At 36.4% G+C, this 18,467-nt stretch overlaps 2 protein-coding genes and 1 pseudogene across 2 annotated transcripts; 2 read left to right on the top strand and 1 right to left on the bottom strand.

Moving 5' to 3' along the window:
• Positions 1-41: 41 nt before the first annotated feature.
• Positions 42-3,045, top strand: LOC116128391 (F-box protein SKIP23). The gene is made up of 2 exons (XM_031414100.1): positions 42-1,316; positions 2,427-3,045. The coding sequence occupies exons 1-2, from the start codon at positions 147-149 to the stop codon at positions 2,490-2,492; spliced, it is 1,236 nt and encodes a 411-aa protein (XP_031269960.1). The 5' UTR covers positions 42-146; the 3' UTR covers positions 2,493-3,045.
• Positions 3,046-4,439: 1,394 nt separating this feature from the next.
• Positions 4,440-7,739, bottom strand: LOC116128393 (rop guanine nucleotide exchange factor 1-like). Its single transcript, XM_031414101.1, has 5 exons — positions 7,256-7,739; positions 6,761-6,877; positions 6,125-6,663; positions 5,394-5,747; positions 4,440-5,101 (listed from the first exon to the last, which is right to left on the bottom strand). The coding sequence occupies exons 1-5, from the start codon at positions 7,536-7,538 to the stop codon at positions 4,670-4,672; spliced, it is 1,725 nt and encodes a 574-aa protein (XP_031269961.1). The 5' UTR covers positions 7,539-7,739; the 3' UTR covers positions 4,440-4,669.
• Positions 7,740-10,377: 2,638 nt separating this feature from the next.
• On the top strand, positions 10,378-12,723 carry LOC116128368 (annotated as a pseudogene).
• Positions 12,724-18,467: the final 5,744 nt, after the last annotated feature.

Raw genomic sequence — 18,467 nt, 5'->3', positions numbered from 1 at the left:
GGATGTGGGCCACAGGCCCAAACTTCTTTCCTGCCATTTGAATTTTAGAACCACAAGCTATTTTGCATTTTCATACATTTTCTTCCTTTCTCTCTTACTTTCCGTCACTTTCTCGCGAAAAAACTTATAACTTTTCTCAATACAACATGACAGACTGGTCCGGACTCCCGAAAGACCTCCTATACCTAATCGCTAAACGCCTAGATACCTCCTTAGATCGCTTCCGCTTCCGCTCCGTCTGCTCCACGTGGCGGTCCTCCGTTGCACCGAAACGCCGCCGTTTCCCCGGCCGTTTTCCGATGCTCCCGGACGACAACACTAATATTTCCTCCACCTCCTTCGGATTCCACCTCTCGAAACGTACCGTTTTTCTTGTCAAATCACCGCAAATGGCGACCAGTTGGCTGATCAAAATCGAAGAAGACACGCTTAATAGAAAACGATTGATATATCCTTTGAAGCGACACCGTTTTGACTTCAGAAAGGTAGTGGATATTCAAAATCTTAATATCTGTGAAATCGGACATGAATATGTTCTAAATTACATAAATAGCCCCCCAAATTCGAATTTTATGAACGAATTATGTAATTTATACATGGAGAAGGTTGTTTTGATGCATTTAGGTAGTCGTGAAAGCGATTCTGATGGTTTCGTGTTGCTTACTGTTCATGTTTCTGGTAAATTAGCTATGTTTAAAAGTGGGCATAAGAAATGGACAATATTACAATACATGCCCTCGCCATTCGATGATGTGATAGTGTATAAAGGGAGATTTTACGCTGTTGATAATACGGGGAGTACTGTTGTTGTTGATTGTTCGCGTTGTAGTGTGAATTTAGTTGGAAATCCTGTGTTTGGTGGTGATAAGAAGTATTTGGTTGAGTGTAAGGGTGATCTGTTGTTGGTCGATATGCATCTAAGCATTGACGCTGCCACATTTGATCCAAATTTGGATTGGGAGCAACAACTTGCGTATTTTGTGAGGGAGAGGACGGTGATGTTTAAGTTTTATAAGTTGGATGAGGAGAGGAAGGAGTGGGCTGAGGTGAACAATTTGAAGGATGATGTGTTGTTTTTGGGTGAAGATAGTGTTTTTTCAGTGTCTGTCAATAAGCTTGGTGTGAATAGAGGGAATTGCATACTTTTTGTTGATAATGTCTATGGTTTGAGTGAGGATGGGGCAGATGATGATGTTCATCTTGGTGTCGGTGTATTTGATTTAGAGAGTGGTTGTATTAAGCCGTTAGGAAATTACCCGGAACTTTCCAAGCTGTTTTGGCCAGTTCCTGATTGGATTGCTTCAAGGACGTTGGAAGTAAGTGTTCATTCTTGTTTTTTTATGAGCAAACTATAATGTTTGGTAAATTGAAAGCCTCTTTGCAAATTCATTTATTTCCGTATGGATATGGTTTTTGTTAAATTAATGTGTTGTACACGGTGCAATGTACAGTCAAACTTGACTAGCATTCCCAAACTTTGAGAGTTTTTTTATACATGTGTTATTCAGATGGTTTTTTTCTTCCAAATTATGTGCCTTTTTTTCTTATTCGTAGGTTACGAATTTTTGGGATTGTTCTTGAATTTAACTGTAGCATTAATTAGTTTGTTGTTTTTTTTTGTTGTTATTTCTTTTTTTTTCAGCCTTAATTTCATGTCTGGTAATGAATGGTACCACTGTATAGTAAGGAAAGCCCAAAATGAACTCTTGATGATGAAAACATGCTTGTGAAAATTCTTTTTTAGGACTTAGGATATGATACTTGAGTAGCCAAAAGCAAAGGCGATGTTTATGTATTTGAACAAAAGAAATGAAAAAGGGCGAAATTCCTTAGCCATTAATCATTAATATGGAAACAAAATGAAAAATATTTCTTGCTTGCATCACGTAGCTCATCAAGTTAGCCCTCTGTTTCCTTTTGAGTTTAAATGATATAGACATTCAAAGCTATGTAGGTAAAGTAGGATGTACTGTAATTCATTGCCTTTTGAAGTTAATACTTTATGTGATGCCACTGAATTGTCAAGTTGGAGACCCACAATTATTGTGTGATCGCGTTTATTTTGCATTTTCTTAATGATTTTTTATTTGCATATTTGCCTAAACATAATACTACACATACAACATTTTTATACAATATTTCTCATAAAACATGATGTAGCAAAAGATGATTGACTGATTTTAAATTAAAAATAAACTTTTACCCAATCATCTTTTGCCACATTAAGTTGTATGAAAAATATTTTATAAAAATGTTATATGTGTAGTATTACTCTTTGCCTAAATAACTGCTCCTTTACTAAACTTCTTGTTCTTTGATATTTAGTAAAAAAGCCCATTTATTTTCTAATATTTACATAATATTATATGAAGTGGATTACCCAAAAAAAAATATTATATGAAGTGATGATTTAATTTATGCAACAGGTGCAAAATCAGGCCGAAGAAGTGGCTTCTTTACAAGCTCATTTCCAGGATGTAGTTCACTTGTGAAATTTGATCATTTTAAATTTACAATGTTCAGAAGACAAACTTTTCATCAGTACAGAAGTTGTATCTTCATCTGGATTGCTCAGTTGTCTGAATATATAAACAGCAGCTGGTAAACCAGATGTAAGTTTCCAACAATATGGAGAATCCCCATAGCAAATGAGCCGCGCTGTCCTTCTCAGTTAATAAGCTCTTTCCTTCTTGCTGTGAATGCCAGGTTTCATTTTCTTTTTCTCTTCTTGCCGATGAAATAAAAAGTTTGGCCGAAAGACGGATATTCCTTATCTGTAAATATATTTGAACCCAGCAGCATATTAAGTGCATCAGTGGTCTTTTTTTCTCTCAATTTGAACAAGGAGCCCGGGACTATTGCTTACTGATACCAATGTAATTTTCATCTGCTTTGTTGGGTGTTGCTTTTCCTTTCCCAACGTTCTTTTTCTTTTTCTTTATTTCATTTCTTGTTTTCCGGAACTCAATACTTCTATTTGTACTGAACTAAAGCCCAGAAAATAAATGATGTTGTTGTATCATGTACTGAAGACCATTTTACAAAGGTCAGTATGATTATATTTCAACTTTTGACCGGCATGTATGTTGATTTCAAGAGATTTGGAAGCTGCCTACTTGTATGCTTATTTAAAATTGAGTAAACGACATGTTCCCGTTTTATAAATTTTAAATTCTCACCTTTAAATTAACAGAAAATGTTTAAGTTAACAATTAAAGGGTAAATGGTCATTTTATTCTTGAATCCAAAGGGTGGGTGGCGGACACATGCGTGGGGCACAGTAGCATCCTTGTACCCATGCACAGTAGCATCCTTGTACAATGGCCGACACATTTTAGCCAGGGGCGGCACACATTAGCAAATGTCCAGCATTTTTCCGGCTACCTTTCTACCTAAAACAGCCCCCTACCTCTTCCTTGCTTCTTCCTCACCTTTGCCCACCCTCCTGCACACTAGAATTGTCGAAAAACGGTGACCATTCGACTTTGCAAACCTTCATCTTTGCAGCTATTTTCCATTTTCTGATCGCTTCACTCATTGGAAACTCACCCAACCACCTCCATTTTAACACCTCCACCCTGACATCAGCTTCCCTTACTCACCGTTTGTTGTCCATCGGCCTTTCTTTTGCACCTAGTGGGGGCGTTTGACTTCACAAACCTCCATCTTTACAACCATTTTCCGATCGCCTCATTCATTGAAAATTCACCCAACCACCTCCATTGGACCCCCCATTCTCCCATCTTCAAAACCCACCCCGACATCAACTTCCCTCACTCACCATTTGCCATCCACCGACCTTTCTTTTGAGCCTAGTGGGGCGGTGGGTGGGTGGGGCTTTTTTTTTAGCACTTGGTGTGCGTTTGGGGTAGAAAGCTGCTTAAATGAGTTGGGAATGCCATAAATTTACATCAATAAATCACAATCAATCTAAACTTCTTAAAACTACACACAATCAATTATCAATATTCCCCCAAATCTCCAAAATATACCAATCAAAGCCTCTCCACAATCAAACAAACCAAACTTCTCTAAACTTGCAATTGGGAAGGCGATCGAGGTGATGATGGGTGAATGTGCGAGAAGAGGGTGAGGTTTTGGTGGCAGATGGACTGGGGTGCTATGGGTGGTGTTGGGGAAGGTCGTCGACTCTAGGAAACGACCAAATGGGCCTGAAAATCTAGGGTTTAAATAACAATTTTTAATTTATTTTTCAAAAGTAGTTTGATAATAACAGTATCTATATTATTATCGAACTCAAAAATCATAAATGGTGTTAATTTAAAGATAGTAATCTTGTATTTATGAAACCAGGGGGTGAAACCTTGAATTTAGCTATAAGTTTGGGTGGAAACATGTCGTTTACTCGTTAAAATTTAGTTACCACTAATTACTCGATTTAATAAAATGCTGTTGCCAAATTTAGATGGAGAGGTAAATTCTTCACCAACACATTAGATAATACATTAATGGCCCAAGCCTAAATCATCATCTTCTTTCCTTAGTTAACACCTGACAAAAACACCATGATCAAAACTTTTTGAACATGATATTCCTACTGCTAAACAATATACAAGATATAATAATCATATCCTATCCTCCTGTCAGCCGTAAGTCTCCTGAATGCCTGTGCAACTTCTTTGATACAGGAACTGGATGAGGACTCTTGTCAATCTCGCTCTGGGGCATCCCCAGGAACTCGTCTCGAACTTAGGTTCCCAGTATAAGACCAAACCCTCTCAAACTCGACTGGGCATGGTTTTTCCAGCTTCCGCTCCGGTGCTTCCTTGAGACCACTTCTCCTCATAGATGTAGGTGCCCTTCCGGGGCTTCCATTGACAGGAGTTGAAGAACAGAAGGTTGGTGTAGCAAATGGAGAAGCATATGGGGTGTGTTGGATAGAGAAGGGACTTGGAGACATTCGCTTCTGGATGGGAACACCACTCAGACCTCCCCTGCTGAATAGAGAGAGTGATTCTGCAGCAGCACATCGCTTGGTAGCATCGTCAACGTAAAGCACATCATCGATTCTTGCCATAATGTTGAAAGCCAAGCTCTCCATCACCCTCGAGTAACTTTCGAGAATTGACTGCCCTATATCCTGCAAGAAAAAGAACAGTTTTACCATATCGCAGCTCTAAAAACATTTATTCTCATTGTTTCTTCCCAAGGAACAAATAACTGATTATATAACAGAAATGTACTGCACCAACCTCCAACTTATGGGTCCGTTAAGATGTTCAAAATACAACATGGCATCTAAAACCGAATAAATAAATCCATATCTTGTATACTACATGTTAAAAACACTATAATAGATCATTATTTGAGATGAAATGACGTGGATAATAAGTAGCCAGTTGTATATGATATTTCAGGACCAGCAATGGTACCTTGTTGTACTGAATCTTGTTCATATCCAATGCAGTCTGTGGGAGGCCAGGGAAACGAATCCTCAGGCTCTGTAAGAGGTTCTCAGCTCGCTGGGCCAGTAAGTTATTCTTTTCAGTGTCAGCAACTAGGCCCTTGACCTTGCCACCCCATGTTGAGCGCCTAACTTTCATATGATTTGTATGTTTTCTTTCATCTTTCTGCTTCCAAACATGCACCGCTGCCTCAATCCTGTTAACTATTTCAAGAGTGTGATGTTCTGATGACAAATCAAGGCAATCAAGAAGGCATTCTGGTGAAAACTGATCAGCAATTATGTAGCGGTAGATGATGTCGCCTAGACAAGCTTTTCCACTCTGATAATAAAAAAAAATGTTAATTCATTTAATAGAGCTCAACTCAGTTACTTAAAGCAAATGCAGAGAGGATGTCTATGTTATATGAAATACTTAGCCATTGTTTTTATGCTCCAAATATTCAATGTGAGAAATTCAATGGTACATACAGATTTCACGTTCCTAATATTGATACAATGTTTTTCTCATTTGATAGGATGTTGATATATTAAATTTAACAAGACCCCACAAATTGAAAGTTAAAAACTCATAGTTTTCATTTTTCTGGGCTCGCACAGAACCATCATTACCAGTGACAGGTTCAGAAATCATAATGTGCACTACTATTTTGTTTTGAGTCATGCCAAAAACGTAATTTGAGATAAAGAAACCAGTACCTTAGGCAAGGTCTCCAAGTATGCAGTTGGTATCTCCATCTCTGCAAGCACGCTACTATTAATTGCCATGGCTGCTTTCAGTATCTGATTCGTGCAATCCCTACATTGCTGTAACTTTTTTCTGGCATCCTCAGACAACCCATTTGGTGGCACTTTCGGACATGGCAACCACCACTTCTCTTCCTGTCTAATCGATGGCCTCCCATTAGGAACCAATGATGAAAAGCCATCACACTCTGCACCTTCACCAACAATAATCCCTCTATCAACATACCAAAACTCTGTCTCACTGAACCCATCAAGCATACTAATCAACATAGCATCAAGCTTCTTAAGTGCAGGCAAGTTCACATATAAATCTGAACGTGGCTGTGTCGCCATCACTTCATATGTACCCCCACCTGGAAATTGTTGTATGGAAGGTACAAGCTCCACAATCGAATCACTAACACATAATAGCCACTGCATTTCTCTCCGCCACATTGACTTCTTTCGCTGAGCTAATGGCTCTAACCTCCACAGCTCTCCAAACACAGTCGCTGAACAGCCAAAAACACACATCGCATCGTTAGAAAATTGTCAATAAAATGCAAATAATCACATTATATTAATAAATAAGTTGAAATTGAAGCTAACCAGAGAGATTGGTGATAGCATTAGAGATGGCAAGCGCAGTACAAACACCTTTACCACCACCAGACATATCTTCTCCGAGAAGTAGCTTAGCAAATCTTTCCTTCATCATCTCAACTTCTGCAGAACCACAAAATAAAACATTACAAATATGATTATAATTAAAACTTAAAGTAATTATCATAACTTTGACAGAGAAAAAAAAAAAAAGAGCAACATCACACACTGAGATGTCCGCTCAATCAAGACTTCAATATATGACTTCCAAAAAAAATTAATTAAAAAAATCTAAACAAAGAGAAAACTGACACGTATTCAGATCTCCACTAATAGAAGATAACATCACAATTTTGGTTGCGATGGAACTGAAAGAGAAAGAACTAGTGTTCATTTCCTCCATTTTCAACCACAGTTTACACAAGAATTAGACATTAATTAAAAGAAAACCAGTAATATAAAAATAAATAAATAAACAACAAAAATATAAAAATATAGTACCTGACAAATCTGTATCAGGCTTCTCGGGCTTCTCGTCCCAAACAACGACATCCTTACCGCCAATCACCGGCACCATAACCGGAACAGGGAATCCAAAACCTCCAGCGACCGGACGGGGAGATGACGTGAGCGAGCTGGAAGCACCTTCGGCATCGAATCTCCGACAGGAAAAGCTACTGCTGCTACAACTCTCGGACTCGCTGACGTCAGCGCTGAGAGAGTAGCTCCCGCACCTCTCGCTCTGCTGATCAGAGGCTTCGTCATCGGAGGTCACGCTCCCCATTGCGTTCGGCGATTACTGATCAAGATCGGACGGTTGAGACCAAAGAGTAAAGAGCGAGAAAAAAAGCAAAAGGAAAGAGAAGAGAGACTGTGTTTCAGCTCGTTCGTTGGTTCCTTCACATTATAGTACTTTTTTTTTGGTTTTTTCTTTCTTTTATATCAACTGTAGTCTGGTCAGTGGTGAAGAGTGAGGTGATTCTGATTCTGTTTTTGTTTTTGTTGTTTTTAAAAGAATGTGTTGTGGTTGTTGCGTGTGTGAAGTTGTAGTGATGATGAGGCTGGGCTGAGAGAGATGATGGTGGGAGCAAAAGCAAAAAGCAGAAGCAGACGGCGTTTGCAGATGTTGTCTTTCCGTAACTGCTGGGTTCACCACCCGACACGCCCCTTTTCTGTGGGGTCCGTCCGTCCGTCTTCTATTTCTATTTTTTTTTTATTTTACTTAAATGTCTTTTTTGCTATAATCGTCTTTTTCCACATAGCCAACCCTCGAATCCAAGAGATCGTACATATAATAATTAAATAAATAAATTACAAACCAATTCAATTATATATAAACGCATAAAATTTTATTTTGATTTGATGATAGATTTAAAGTTTTTTTTTAATGATTAAATTTATTTAAATTAGTTTATGTGTATCTTAATTAATTTTTCAAGTCTTAAAGTTAACACAGGAATAAATTTTTAGTGATTATTCTTATTGAGGATTAAGATTGCACGAATTCAAAATTTTTTAAATAATACATTAGAGTACTAATCAGCCATTTGATCAGCTAATGATGGTGATGGTTTCGGTTTCAAAGTTCAATTTATATTAAATTATTTTTTTAATTAGTATTCAGAAAAAAAAAAAAAAATTGATTATTGGATATAGCAAAGTGGAAAGTTATTTTTTATTTCTATGTAATAAAATAAATATAGGTGGCCAGGAGGAGCAGACGTGGGGCCCACATGCATGTGCCTTCTTAACGTCAGTTTATTTTAGATGGTTTCGGAGGGAATGGCGCGTGTAGAATACGTAAAAGAGGCTTATTTTAACGCGGGAAAGAAATTCCTAAGCATTCATCCTCAAATTAAGAGCCGTGGTCTCGAATCTCTAAGCGTCCGATCGAAAACCGAAAATATTTTATTTCATCATTTTCAGCGCATGACTTATTAAATGCTTAATTAACAATCAACGGTAATCATGGGATTACTCCAGGCTCGGTTTGTTTAAACTTCATTGGTTCTGAGAATCTGAGCCCACAACAAACACAAAATATGGACGGTCTAGATCTCGTTGATGCGGAGCATCTTTAATAGGCCAAAAGTCTGACATTGTGTGGGGAAGAAGCATACGATGTCGGATATGATTACGTTACGTGTACAGCTCATATTATACACGTTTCAGTTTCCCATTGGTTGGATCTCTTCGAGATTGATTTATCTTGCGTCATTAAAGTAATCGAATCAGATGGTTGTGAGTAAACAACCCAGATAAATTTTGAACTCCTTTTAATCGCCATGAGTTAAATCTCAGCCGTCAAAGCAGGACCCACGTGCACATAATAGATCAATAACGGAAGCATTATTTTGAATCCGACGACCGAGGACTGAGGAGCACCGTAGAGTTTCGTGCACGCCATTGACCTAGTAAGAAAGTTTAAATAGTAGGTCGGCTGGTCGGGTACAGTTATAAGTTAGGGGATTGTTTGGTTCCATTTGAGTGAAAGGCTAGAAGTAGGACTGTGTTATTTGGGTGACGTGGCAAACATGGCTTTATTTTTTGGTTAATCGATGGGGAAATGTGGACCGTTGACCTGGTATTGATTTGGTAATTGACCTTGACTTTGTAACGTGGAGTTAATGATAAGTTAATTTAATTTGAAATAAAGTATAGGTTGGAGATTGGATTGGCCTTGGGTCAACCGTCGAACTACAATCAACTAAAATCGGGCCATCTTGAGCCTAGAGGCCCAAGTTGGCCAACTGGGTTGCTTACAATGTGACTAATACTAATTTGGGTGAAATAAGCCAGCGGATTTCTATGGTTCTAGGTCCAATTTGTTGTCATTTAAAGCCGTGGGCTTAATTGATTGGTCCATTGGACTTGATATTTTACCAAGTTCAACCCATCTCTGAAATGGGACTAACTGTACTGTACTGTATTGTAGAATTTTCTTTGTATTGGATGCAATAATAAACTAAAAATGTTTATGCTTTTTTTTTTTTTTTTTCATACTTGCAATTAATTAATAATATGTAACACAAATAAATTAAATTCTCATTATTTCTCCATTTTTTTTTTTTTAATGTCTCGAGTGGCCGACTAACTTACTTACAATTTAACTAAAATGATAATATTATATGTATAAATAAATTTTACAAAGATTTATGTACAAATTAATATATCATGGAAGAAGAGATAAAATGAATATGACTTTTGGTTTTAACTATTCCACTCAAAGATTTGTTTGTACATTAATATTATTGAATCCTTTTTAGACTAACCCATTGAAGACTCTAGAATTATCTGCATGAGTAAAGACTCTAGCTATTCCTATTAGAGGGACTCAAATTAACCACTAACCATCGACTTATAACCATGGCGTTTTACATAAACGGAAGAAGAATCACTTATAAGCTCAAACGACCACAAATCTCACGAAACTCACCTTTCAAATCATTTTTACAGTAAGAATCAATCAAATTCCCTCCCATAAAAAACAACCAGTTCCCGCTCTCGAAATTCCAATATGTTGGAAACCGTTTCAGACTTGCACGTCTCGGTCTGTTCAGGCTGTCACCGTTTATCTAACAACGCGGTAAGCTCAGCAGCTAGCTTGGGGTTCCACTGAAACCATGCAGAGGCTAAACGCGACCGTTTTGGCCAGCAAAAGAAGAGCTCAAGCTCGAAGCTATCTTTCTCGTTATTTACTGGGATCGTGCATTACCCGGAAAGTAACTTCACTGTCTAGCAACTTTGCCTCCGAGACGAAGCCGAAGCCCGACGTTTACTCGCCTAACAAGAAGATTTCCCATTTGATAAGAACGAACCGTCTGAGTGAAGCAAGAGCCGTGTTTGATAAAACAGTACAAAGAAACGCTGTAACGTGGAATGCGATGATCAATGGGTATGTAAAATTCAGAGAAATGGCTAAAGCAAGACAACTGTTCGATATAATGCCTCGAAGAGACGTCGTTTCGTGGAATTTAATGATTTCGGGGTATATTTCGTGTCGTGGAAGTGGGCTTGTGGAGGAGGCTAGATTGTTGTTTGATAAAATGCCTAAAAGAGATAGTGTTTCGTGGAATACAATGATTAGTGGGTATGCGAAGAATGGTATAACGGAGGCGGCGTTGAGGGTTTTTAATGAAATGCCTGAGAGTGAGAGGAATGTTGTGTCGTGGAACGCTATGATTTCGGGGTTTTTGCAGAATGGTGACGTGGCTCGTGCTATTGAGTTTTTTGAGAAAATGCCTGAACGGGACTCTGCCTCTTTAAGCGCTCTTGTGGCTGGTCTTATTAAGAATGGTGAGTTGGATGAAGCGGGAAAAATTCTGGTTAAATTTGGGAATAGGTATGATGGTAGAGAAGATTTAGTCCATGCTTATAATACTTTGATTGCCGGGTATGGCCGGAGAGGAAGAGTAGATGAAGCTTAAAGGCTTTTTGATCGAATGCCAGTTTGTAGTGAGCAAGGAGAAGAAGGAAATGAAAAGTTTAGGAGAAATGTTGTGTCATGGAATTCGATGATTATGTGTTATGTGAAGGCGGGAGATATTGTTTCTGCAAGGGGAATCTTTGATCAAATGGTGGAACGAGACAGTTTTTCATGGAATATTATGATTAGTGGGTATGTTCATTTGTCAAATATGGAAGAGGCCTCTAATCTCTTTGGTGAAATGCCGAATCCTGATACTCATTCATGGAACAAAATGATATCGGGGTATGCTGAGATGGGTAATTTAGAGCTTGCTCGTGATTTTTTTGAGAGGATGCCTCAAAAGAATTTGGTCTCATGGAATTCAATGATAGCAGGATGTGAGAGAAACGAGGACTATAAAGGAGCAATTGAGCTCTTCAGCCAGATGCAAGATGAAGTAGAGAAACCTGACCGGCACACCTTATCTTCAGTTCTCAGTGTGTCTACTCAAATTCTGGACCTGCACCTGGGAATGCAGATTCATCAACTAGTCACTAAAAAAGTTATTCCAGATTTGCCAATAAACAATGGCCTCATCACCATGTATTCAAGATGCGGAGCAATAACTGAGGCATGTAGTATTTTTGATGAGATGAAACTGCAGAGAAGTGTAATCTCGTGGAATGCAATGATTGGAGGATATACATCCCATGGTTTTGCAACAGAGGCTTTACAAGTTTTCAAATTGATGAAGAGTTCCAAAGTTTTGCCTACATATATAACATTTATTTCAGTGTNTCAACTAGTCACTAAAAAAGTTATTCCAGATTTGCCAATAAACAATGGCCTCATCACCATGTATTCAAGATGCGGAGCAATAACTGAGGCATGTAGTATTTTTGATGAGATGAAACTGCAGAGAAGTGTAATCTCGTGGAATGCAATGATTGGAGGATATACATCCCATGGTTTTGCAACAGAGGCTTTACAAGTTTTCAAATTGATGAAGAGTTCCAAAGTTTTGCCTACATATATAACATTTATTTCAGCGTTGAGTGCTTGTGCTCATGCAGGACTAGTAGAAGAAGGCCGTGGACATTTTAAATCAATGATCAGTGAATATGGTATTGAGCCAAGAATTGAGCAGTTTGCTGCCCTTTTGGACATAGTGGGTAGGCATGGGCATCTGGAGGAGGCCATGGATTTGATAAAAAACATGCCATTTGAACCAGATAAAGCTGTGTGGGGTGCATTGCTGGGTGCATGCCGGGTGCATAACAATGTAGAGTTGGCCCGAGTTGCAGCTGAGGCATTGATGAAACTTGAACCAGAAAGTTCAACCCCATACGTGCTGCTATACAACACAATTGAGAGTAGTAATGAAAAAAAATAATATTAAGAAGCCAGCAGGGTCTAGTTGGGTCGATTCCTCTCATCACGAGTAATTTACTATCTACATTTGGGGTGATTCACTTCACCAATTGTTTGCTGCTCTGATATTAATATTCTGCCATTTTTTAAGTAATTATATTTATGGGCGAGAGCGTGTTCAAGGATTCAACTCAATGTCGTCAATACGGCTGTCAGGAGCACTCGGACCGCCACAACACGGCTGAACAAATAGCCACTTAATATTGATCTTTAAAGCACTGGGCCAAACCTTTCATGTCTCCTGGCTTGAAGCCAGAGGTATATGGTAATGAAAATCATTAATTACACCATGGGACACAATATCAATGAAAGATGATAAAAATCAACAAACGCCAACCAATCCAGGGAGAAAACGATAATTTGTTGATGAGCTTCTGAAGTCTACAACAGTTAAATGCTTGCAGTGCTATAATTTACCAGTTATTGTATCATACGCTTCTACAGCATGTGGGAAGGCTCAAGGAACAAAAATTGGCTTGATCTCATAACTACTGGGAAAAATAATTTTTAATTTGAAAGTTCAACGTTATTCACTTCACTTAACAGTAAAACATGGAAGTATATCAAAATAACTACTAAATTTTGCAGAAAGAGGACCAAATTATGACATATAGGATATAAGGTTTAAATAAAATTCACCAGTTATATGTACTTAAAATTTGGGGCAAAAGGCTTTGCATTTTTATCACAAATATATTGCATATATATTGTTGATGCGTGATTTTGACATCAACGACCCGCACGTGTAAAGTGCTAAGTTGTTCTTGGAAATTATACGTGATTAACTGATTTAAGAGTCAGGATAAGGTTAAACAATATTATCAAATGCAAAAATTGAATAATAAATGAGTGAGATGATTTTTAAAGTGCTTCGGATGTCTAAAGCGATTCCTACGTCCATTGTTTCTTTTATATATGAACGTTTACAAGAGGTCGTATATAGCAAACAATTAGCAGAGGTATAATAATTGAGTATTTAGAGAGAATATCAAGTCAGTTTTTTTCTCATAGGTTGTCTTTGCTATTGATTGCTTATAAAAGTAAAGATTAGAGATCCCGAAAATGAGAAGGGGAGTCCTCTATTTGCAGTATACTTTGAAGAAAGTTCGTATGATATTCGTTGTACTTATCATTTGTTTGAGTTTAAAGGGATTTTCTGCAGACATGCCATTGTTGTGTTGATTCATAAAAGGGTTCACATGTTTCAAATAAGTACATTTTACAGTGTTGGAGGAAAATATAAACAGCTGTCATACAAAAATTAAGATAAGTTATAATAGGTGGAGCACTAACTTTGAAAGACAACGTTTTGATAAGTTGTCTAATATAATGTTGACAGTAGCCGATATGACATCAAACAATAAGGAAGATTGTAATATGTTGATGGAATTTATGATTGACATAAGAAAAAAGTTGAAGCAGAAAGAAAGTGAGGGAGGGCTTGGTAGAAAAGTACACCTCTTCCATAACCAATTTGAATAGTAAAGATGAGGACACTCATCTGAAAGAGGGGAATAGTCTAATTATTAGTCCACAGGCAGTTTGTAGCAAGCAATCGAATGTTGAGGAAATTGTACGTAGGGTTAAAAATAAAAAATTACAAAAACTAAGAATTGGTATGAATTATATACCTATTCTTACATGATATTTGTTTTTGAAACATTATTTACTTATTTGAAATTTATAATAATATCGATTTGATTATTAATATGTTATGCTACTTTTTAGGAAAATAATCATCAACAGAGTGAGAAAATGAACAATTTCTTTCATCTACTTCCATGGCCGATGACCTCCCATATAATTACGTCAACATTGTTGAAAGTATGCCGAAAACCCAAGTGTTGTCGAATGATGTTACTACCCATGTATGTGTTATGTATGTTGTATAATTTTAACTGACTTAAGTTTTCTATAACGTGTGCTAAATTGTGGTTGTTAAACATTGAAAGTTGTCCATTGGTCTGGTTCAGAATCTCGCAGGAAAAAGTAATTTATGTACTGGGCAGGAGTCTGTAAATGATGAACATGTTTCGTTGGGAGAGACTTGATGTTGGACAGGTTGAAGCATATAGAATTGTATTTGGTAGAAATTATTCACGTTTTGGTTAATTTTTGACGAATGCAGTTGAGTTGTATGCTTATTCAGTTGTTTTGTTTTTATTATTTTGGTCGTTGGTTGAGTATGAGTAGGCTGTCTACTGTAAGGTTGTGAATTCATAATAATAACGTTAATGTAACTTATTCTGAATGTTTTTAGTATATATTACCGTCATATTGCAGACTATTTATTAACCGGTTCTAGATGAAATTTTGGATATACGTTTCATTTGAGATTTGAATTTTGATGTCTTTTGGTATGTCTAGTATTACATATACATATGCATTCAAAAGAATAGTTAAGATATGTATAAACAAAAGGCAAATATATTTATAAACAAAAGACAATCTTTATCAAGAACATCTTGTGAAATAAATTTTTAACAATTAACATATTTATAAACAAAAGGCAAATATAATCTTAGTACATAAAGCTTAGTATTTGAACCACATATAATGACAATTAACATTCATAATGTGTTCTCCAAGGATGTTGAAAAGGAGGAGGTTGTTGAGAAATTCTTCATCATAGTGCAGGGGGTGGAGGTTGACTAGAGGAGGAAGAGCCTGTTGAGAAGTTCTTCATCATGCTGAAAATTGTTGTCATGCGTTCCCCAAGGATGTTAACCATTTCTTCTATTCTTGATGTGAACGAGTTGAAATCACTTCGCAACTGATCCTGTTATTCCTGCATTTTCCTCTCAATACGTGAAAAACGCTCCTCTTGAAACTTTTTTTATCTACTCAAATCTACTTACTATTTCGTCTAAAGTATGAGAAGACATATCTTGTACATTCTGAGATGATCCAAGTTCAATACTCCTTCTTTTTTCTTTTGCGCACATAGAGTTGTCCTTGATTTACCTCTTCTGGAACAGTGACACCTTCTTGAACCATTGCATCTTCCTCCATTTCATCCCTAATCACAAACCATTCTCTTGCCATATTCTTTTTAATCAAACCCATTTTATACAATGTCATCTCCCTAACAAATTATTTGTAAAAAACTTAATCTTATTTGTTTCATCATTAGGGGTGATCTGAATACCCAACTTTTCACATATTAACGTAATAAGCATCCCCTAATATATTTTTCCTTTTTCTGCTTGAACCTCTCCCTACGTCTTAATCAATAACTTTGCTAAAATTTACTTGCCTCCTTGATATTATTGATTCCATGTATAATAAATCCTTAATTGTCACATTTCCATTTGTCTCTTTCCTACCATTAAATATGTAAGTCAGATACCTATGAAATACTCTCATAATAGGATCCTTTAACTTTGTAGATTAACACATATGTGGATGGTAATCCCTATTCCAAAAACATCCATCCAAGCCTGTTTGGAATCCCACGTTCTGGATACGTTATCCAAACATTCAAAATCAAATCCTATCCAGGTTGCTAAATCTTGTGGTCTCACTACAAAATTCTTATTCTTTGATCTAAAAAACATTGTATACGACGAAAACTCATCACAACTTCCAAACTATCATAAAACTCATAGATCAAATGCTTATATCCATCATATCTAATACTCACGAACTAGTCTCATTTCAAATCACAGATCCAACCATTAATTTCATCAAATAAACCTTATAAATCTTAAATCAAAACTTCTTCCAAGGCAAATATCTCTTTTCGACACCTTCTTGTATTGCTTTTTATGTCACAAGTTTTGAAATTGGACTCCAGATGACGATGTACCTCCATGAGGAATGATTGTATTTTTTGCTCTTACCATTTTTTGCTTTCTTCTAAAACCTGTATATATAAAAAATTCATCATCATAATCGATGATAACTAAAGAAGTTTGAAAGATACAAAACAATCAATAATCATATGAAGTCAATACAAATGAGAAATGACACAATCACAGGAAGAGAAATTAAGCTCAGTTAGCTACATTAAATAATGATGTTCAAGCTGATGTTATATTAGTGTGCCCATCCGAATGTGTAACATGTTTTCTGCAGGCACTTCATAAAAATAAACAAAGAACCACATAAAGAATGTCCCTGAAAAACTAGATCAAGAACATAATACACAAAAAAGAAACGAAAAAAAAAAGTGATATCCTTAAACAGACAAAATCCAATATTACAAGAAGTCCATTGCTTTTTTGAGTCACCAATGCATCAAGCTTTTTTACCTTAACCTAGCATAATTCAACAACTACAAATCTTCCAAAAAAAAACGAGGCTTAAGCTAATATATAATAGATAATAAATATATAATATCTATATATATATATAATATATTCACAAAAAGAAGTTATAATAATAAAAATGTGGAAGACAAATCTGTGAATCCGTGTATCAACAAAGGAAAAAAGAAATAAGAAAAAAAAAAACAACAGGAAACAATTCTATAGAAACCAATTCCAACAACTAATCATCCCTCCCCTGGACAAAAACTAATGTGAAAACTGATACTATTATGTAACACAAACAATCACATTAAATAATGATGTTCAAGCTGAATTTATATAAGTTTCCCATGATGTTCAAGCTGAGAAGAGAAATTTATGTTCATCATGTTTTATATAAGAAAACTTGTGTTTAGAGTTGAAGTAATGATAAACTCCATGAGTCTTAAATTTTGGAATGCATTTCTGGTACTTTTAATTTTACTGGTGGTATTAATGCAAACTGACTAGTACAATAATTTTATTCCAGAGCATAATCACAATAATTCTGCAGACTGCCGTTGCAAATGCTAATTGTAGTTAAGTTGGAGGGTAATTCAGTTTATCCAAGTCTAGTGGTTGGTATTAGTGCAAAATGAATCTTACAAAAGAATGTATCCATGCCTATTTAAAATGAAGAAGGTGTTGCCAGTTAAATCGGAGTCATAGCATAAATGAAGTAAGAAATAAAGAAACACTCTGTTCTTCAAAAAAATTCTCAATTGTAGTAGACTTAAAATGAATCAAGGATTTCGTATTCCAAATCTGAGGAATATCTAAATATCTATCTGCCTGAAGCACATTTCTTCCAATTGTTTCATTCTTTACTTGGCAAGCATAGACTACTAGATTTAAAAGCATTGATGACTAGTTCCATTAAAGCCTTTCTCTCCTAGGGTCGAGTAAAGATCAGTTTTCAAAAGAAAACATTTTGCTTTTAGTTGATTAGTCTGCAACTTCCAAATGGGATGGTGTGTTATCCAATATGTTTATCATTTGCTTGCTACAAAGAAAATCTAGTGACCATCAAAGTGAGATTGATATTATGCACTTCTCCTCGAGGAAACTAGTAACTCTGGAATTGTGACTGTCAATTGAAATTCTCTAATGTAGGCTACAGCTTTAGTACGAAATTAAATGGTGGCAAAGTTTTAATTTGCTTCGTACATTTACTAGTTAAAGTTCCAGCAATCTACAATAGGCTAGGTGTCAGACCATTGATTAAAAAGTTCTGCGACTCTTAAACTAGTAAAACATATTCTCACTTGGATAGAGCATTTGGGTATTCTCACTTCGATCTTTAAATAGATCACAACCAAGCTAAATCTGACTCACATCACACATGGGCATCAAGCAAAACTAAGAATATAATGGAGATAGAACTGAGCAAGCAGCCGCTAATGATCGTCACATGGAGCTTATATTGATTGCACAAGCACACTGAAAACATATTCTCATTTAGTTCTTTACATCAAAGCACCAATTTTAATTTCACTTTTTTCTAGCATCTCATTGAGTTCTTTATAGCTCAATCATCAATCAAAACCAATATAACATGATGAACAGAAACCAAATAAACTCAATA

The sequence above is a fragment of the Pistacia vera genome, unplaced genomic scaffold (genome assembly GCF_008641045.1).
Source record: "Pistacia vera cultivar Batoury unplaced genomic scaffold, PisVer_v2 Contig2, whole genome shotgun sequence".
In the NCBI taxonomy this organism is placed as follows: Eukaryota; Viridiplantae; Streptophyta; class Magnoliopsida; order Sapindales; family Anacardiaceae; genus Pistacia; species Pistacia vera.
The sequence above is the reverse complement of the archived record's forward strand: the minus strand, read 5'-3'. Positions and strand labels throughout refer to the sequence as shown.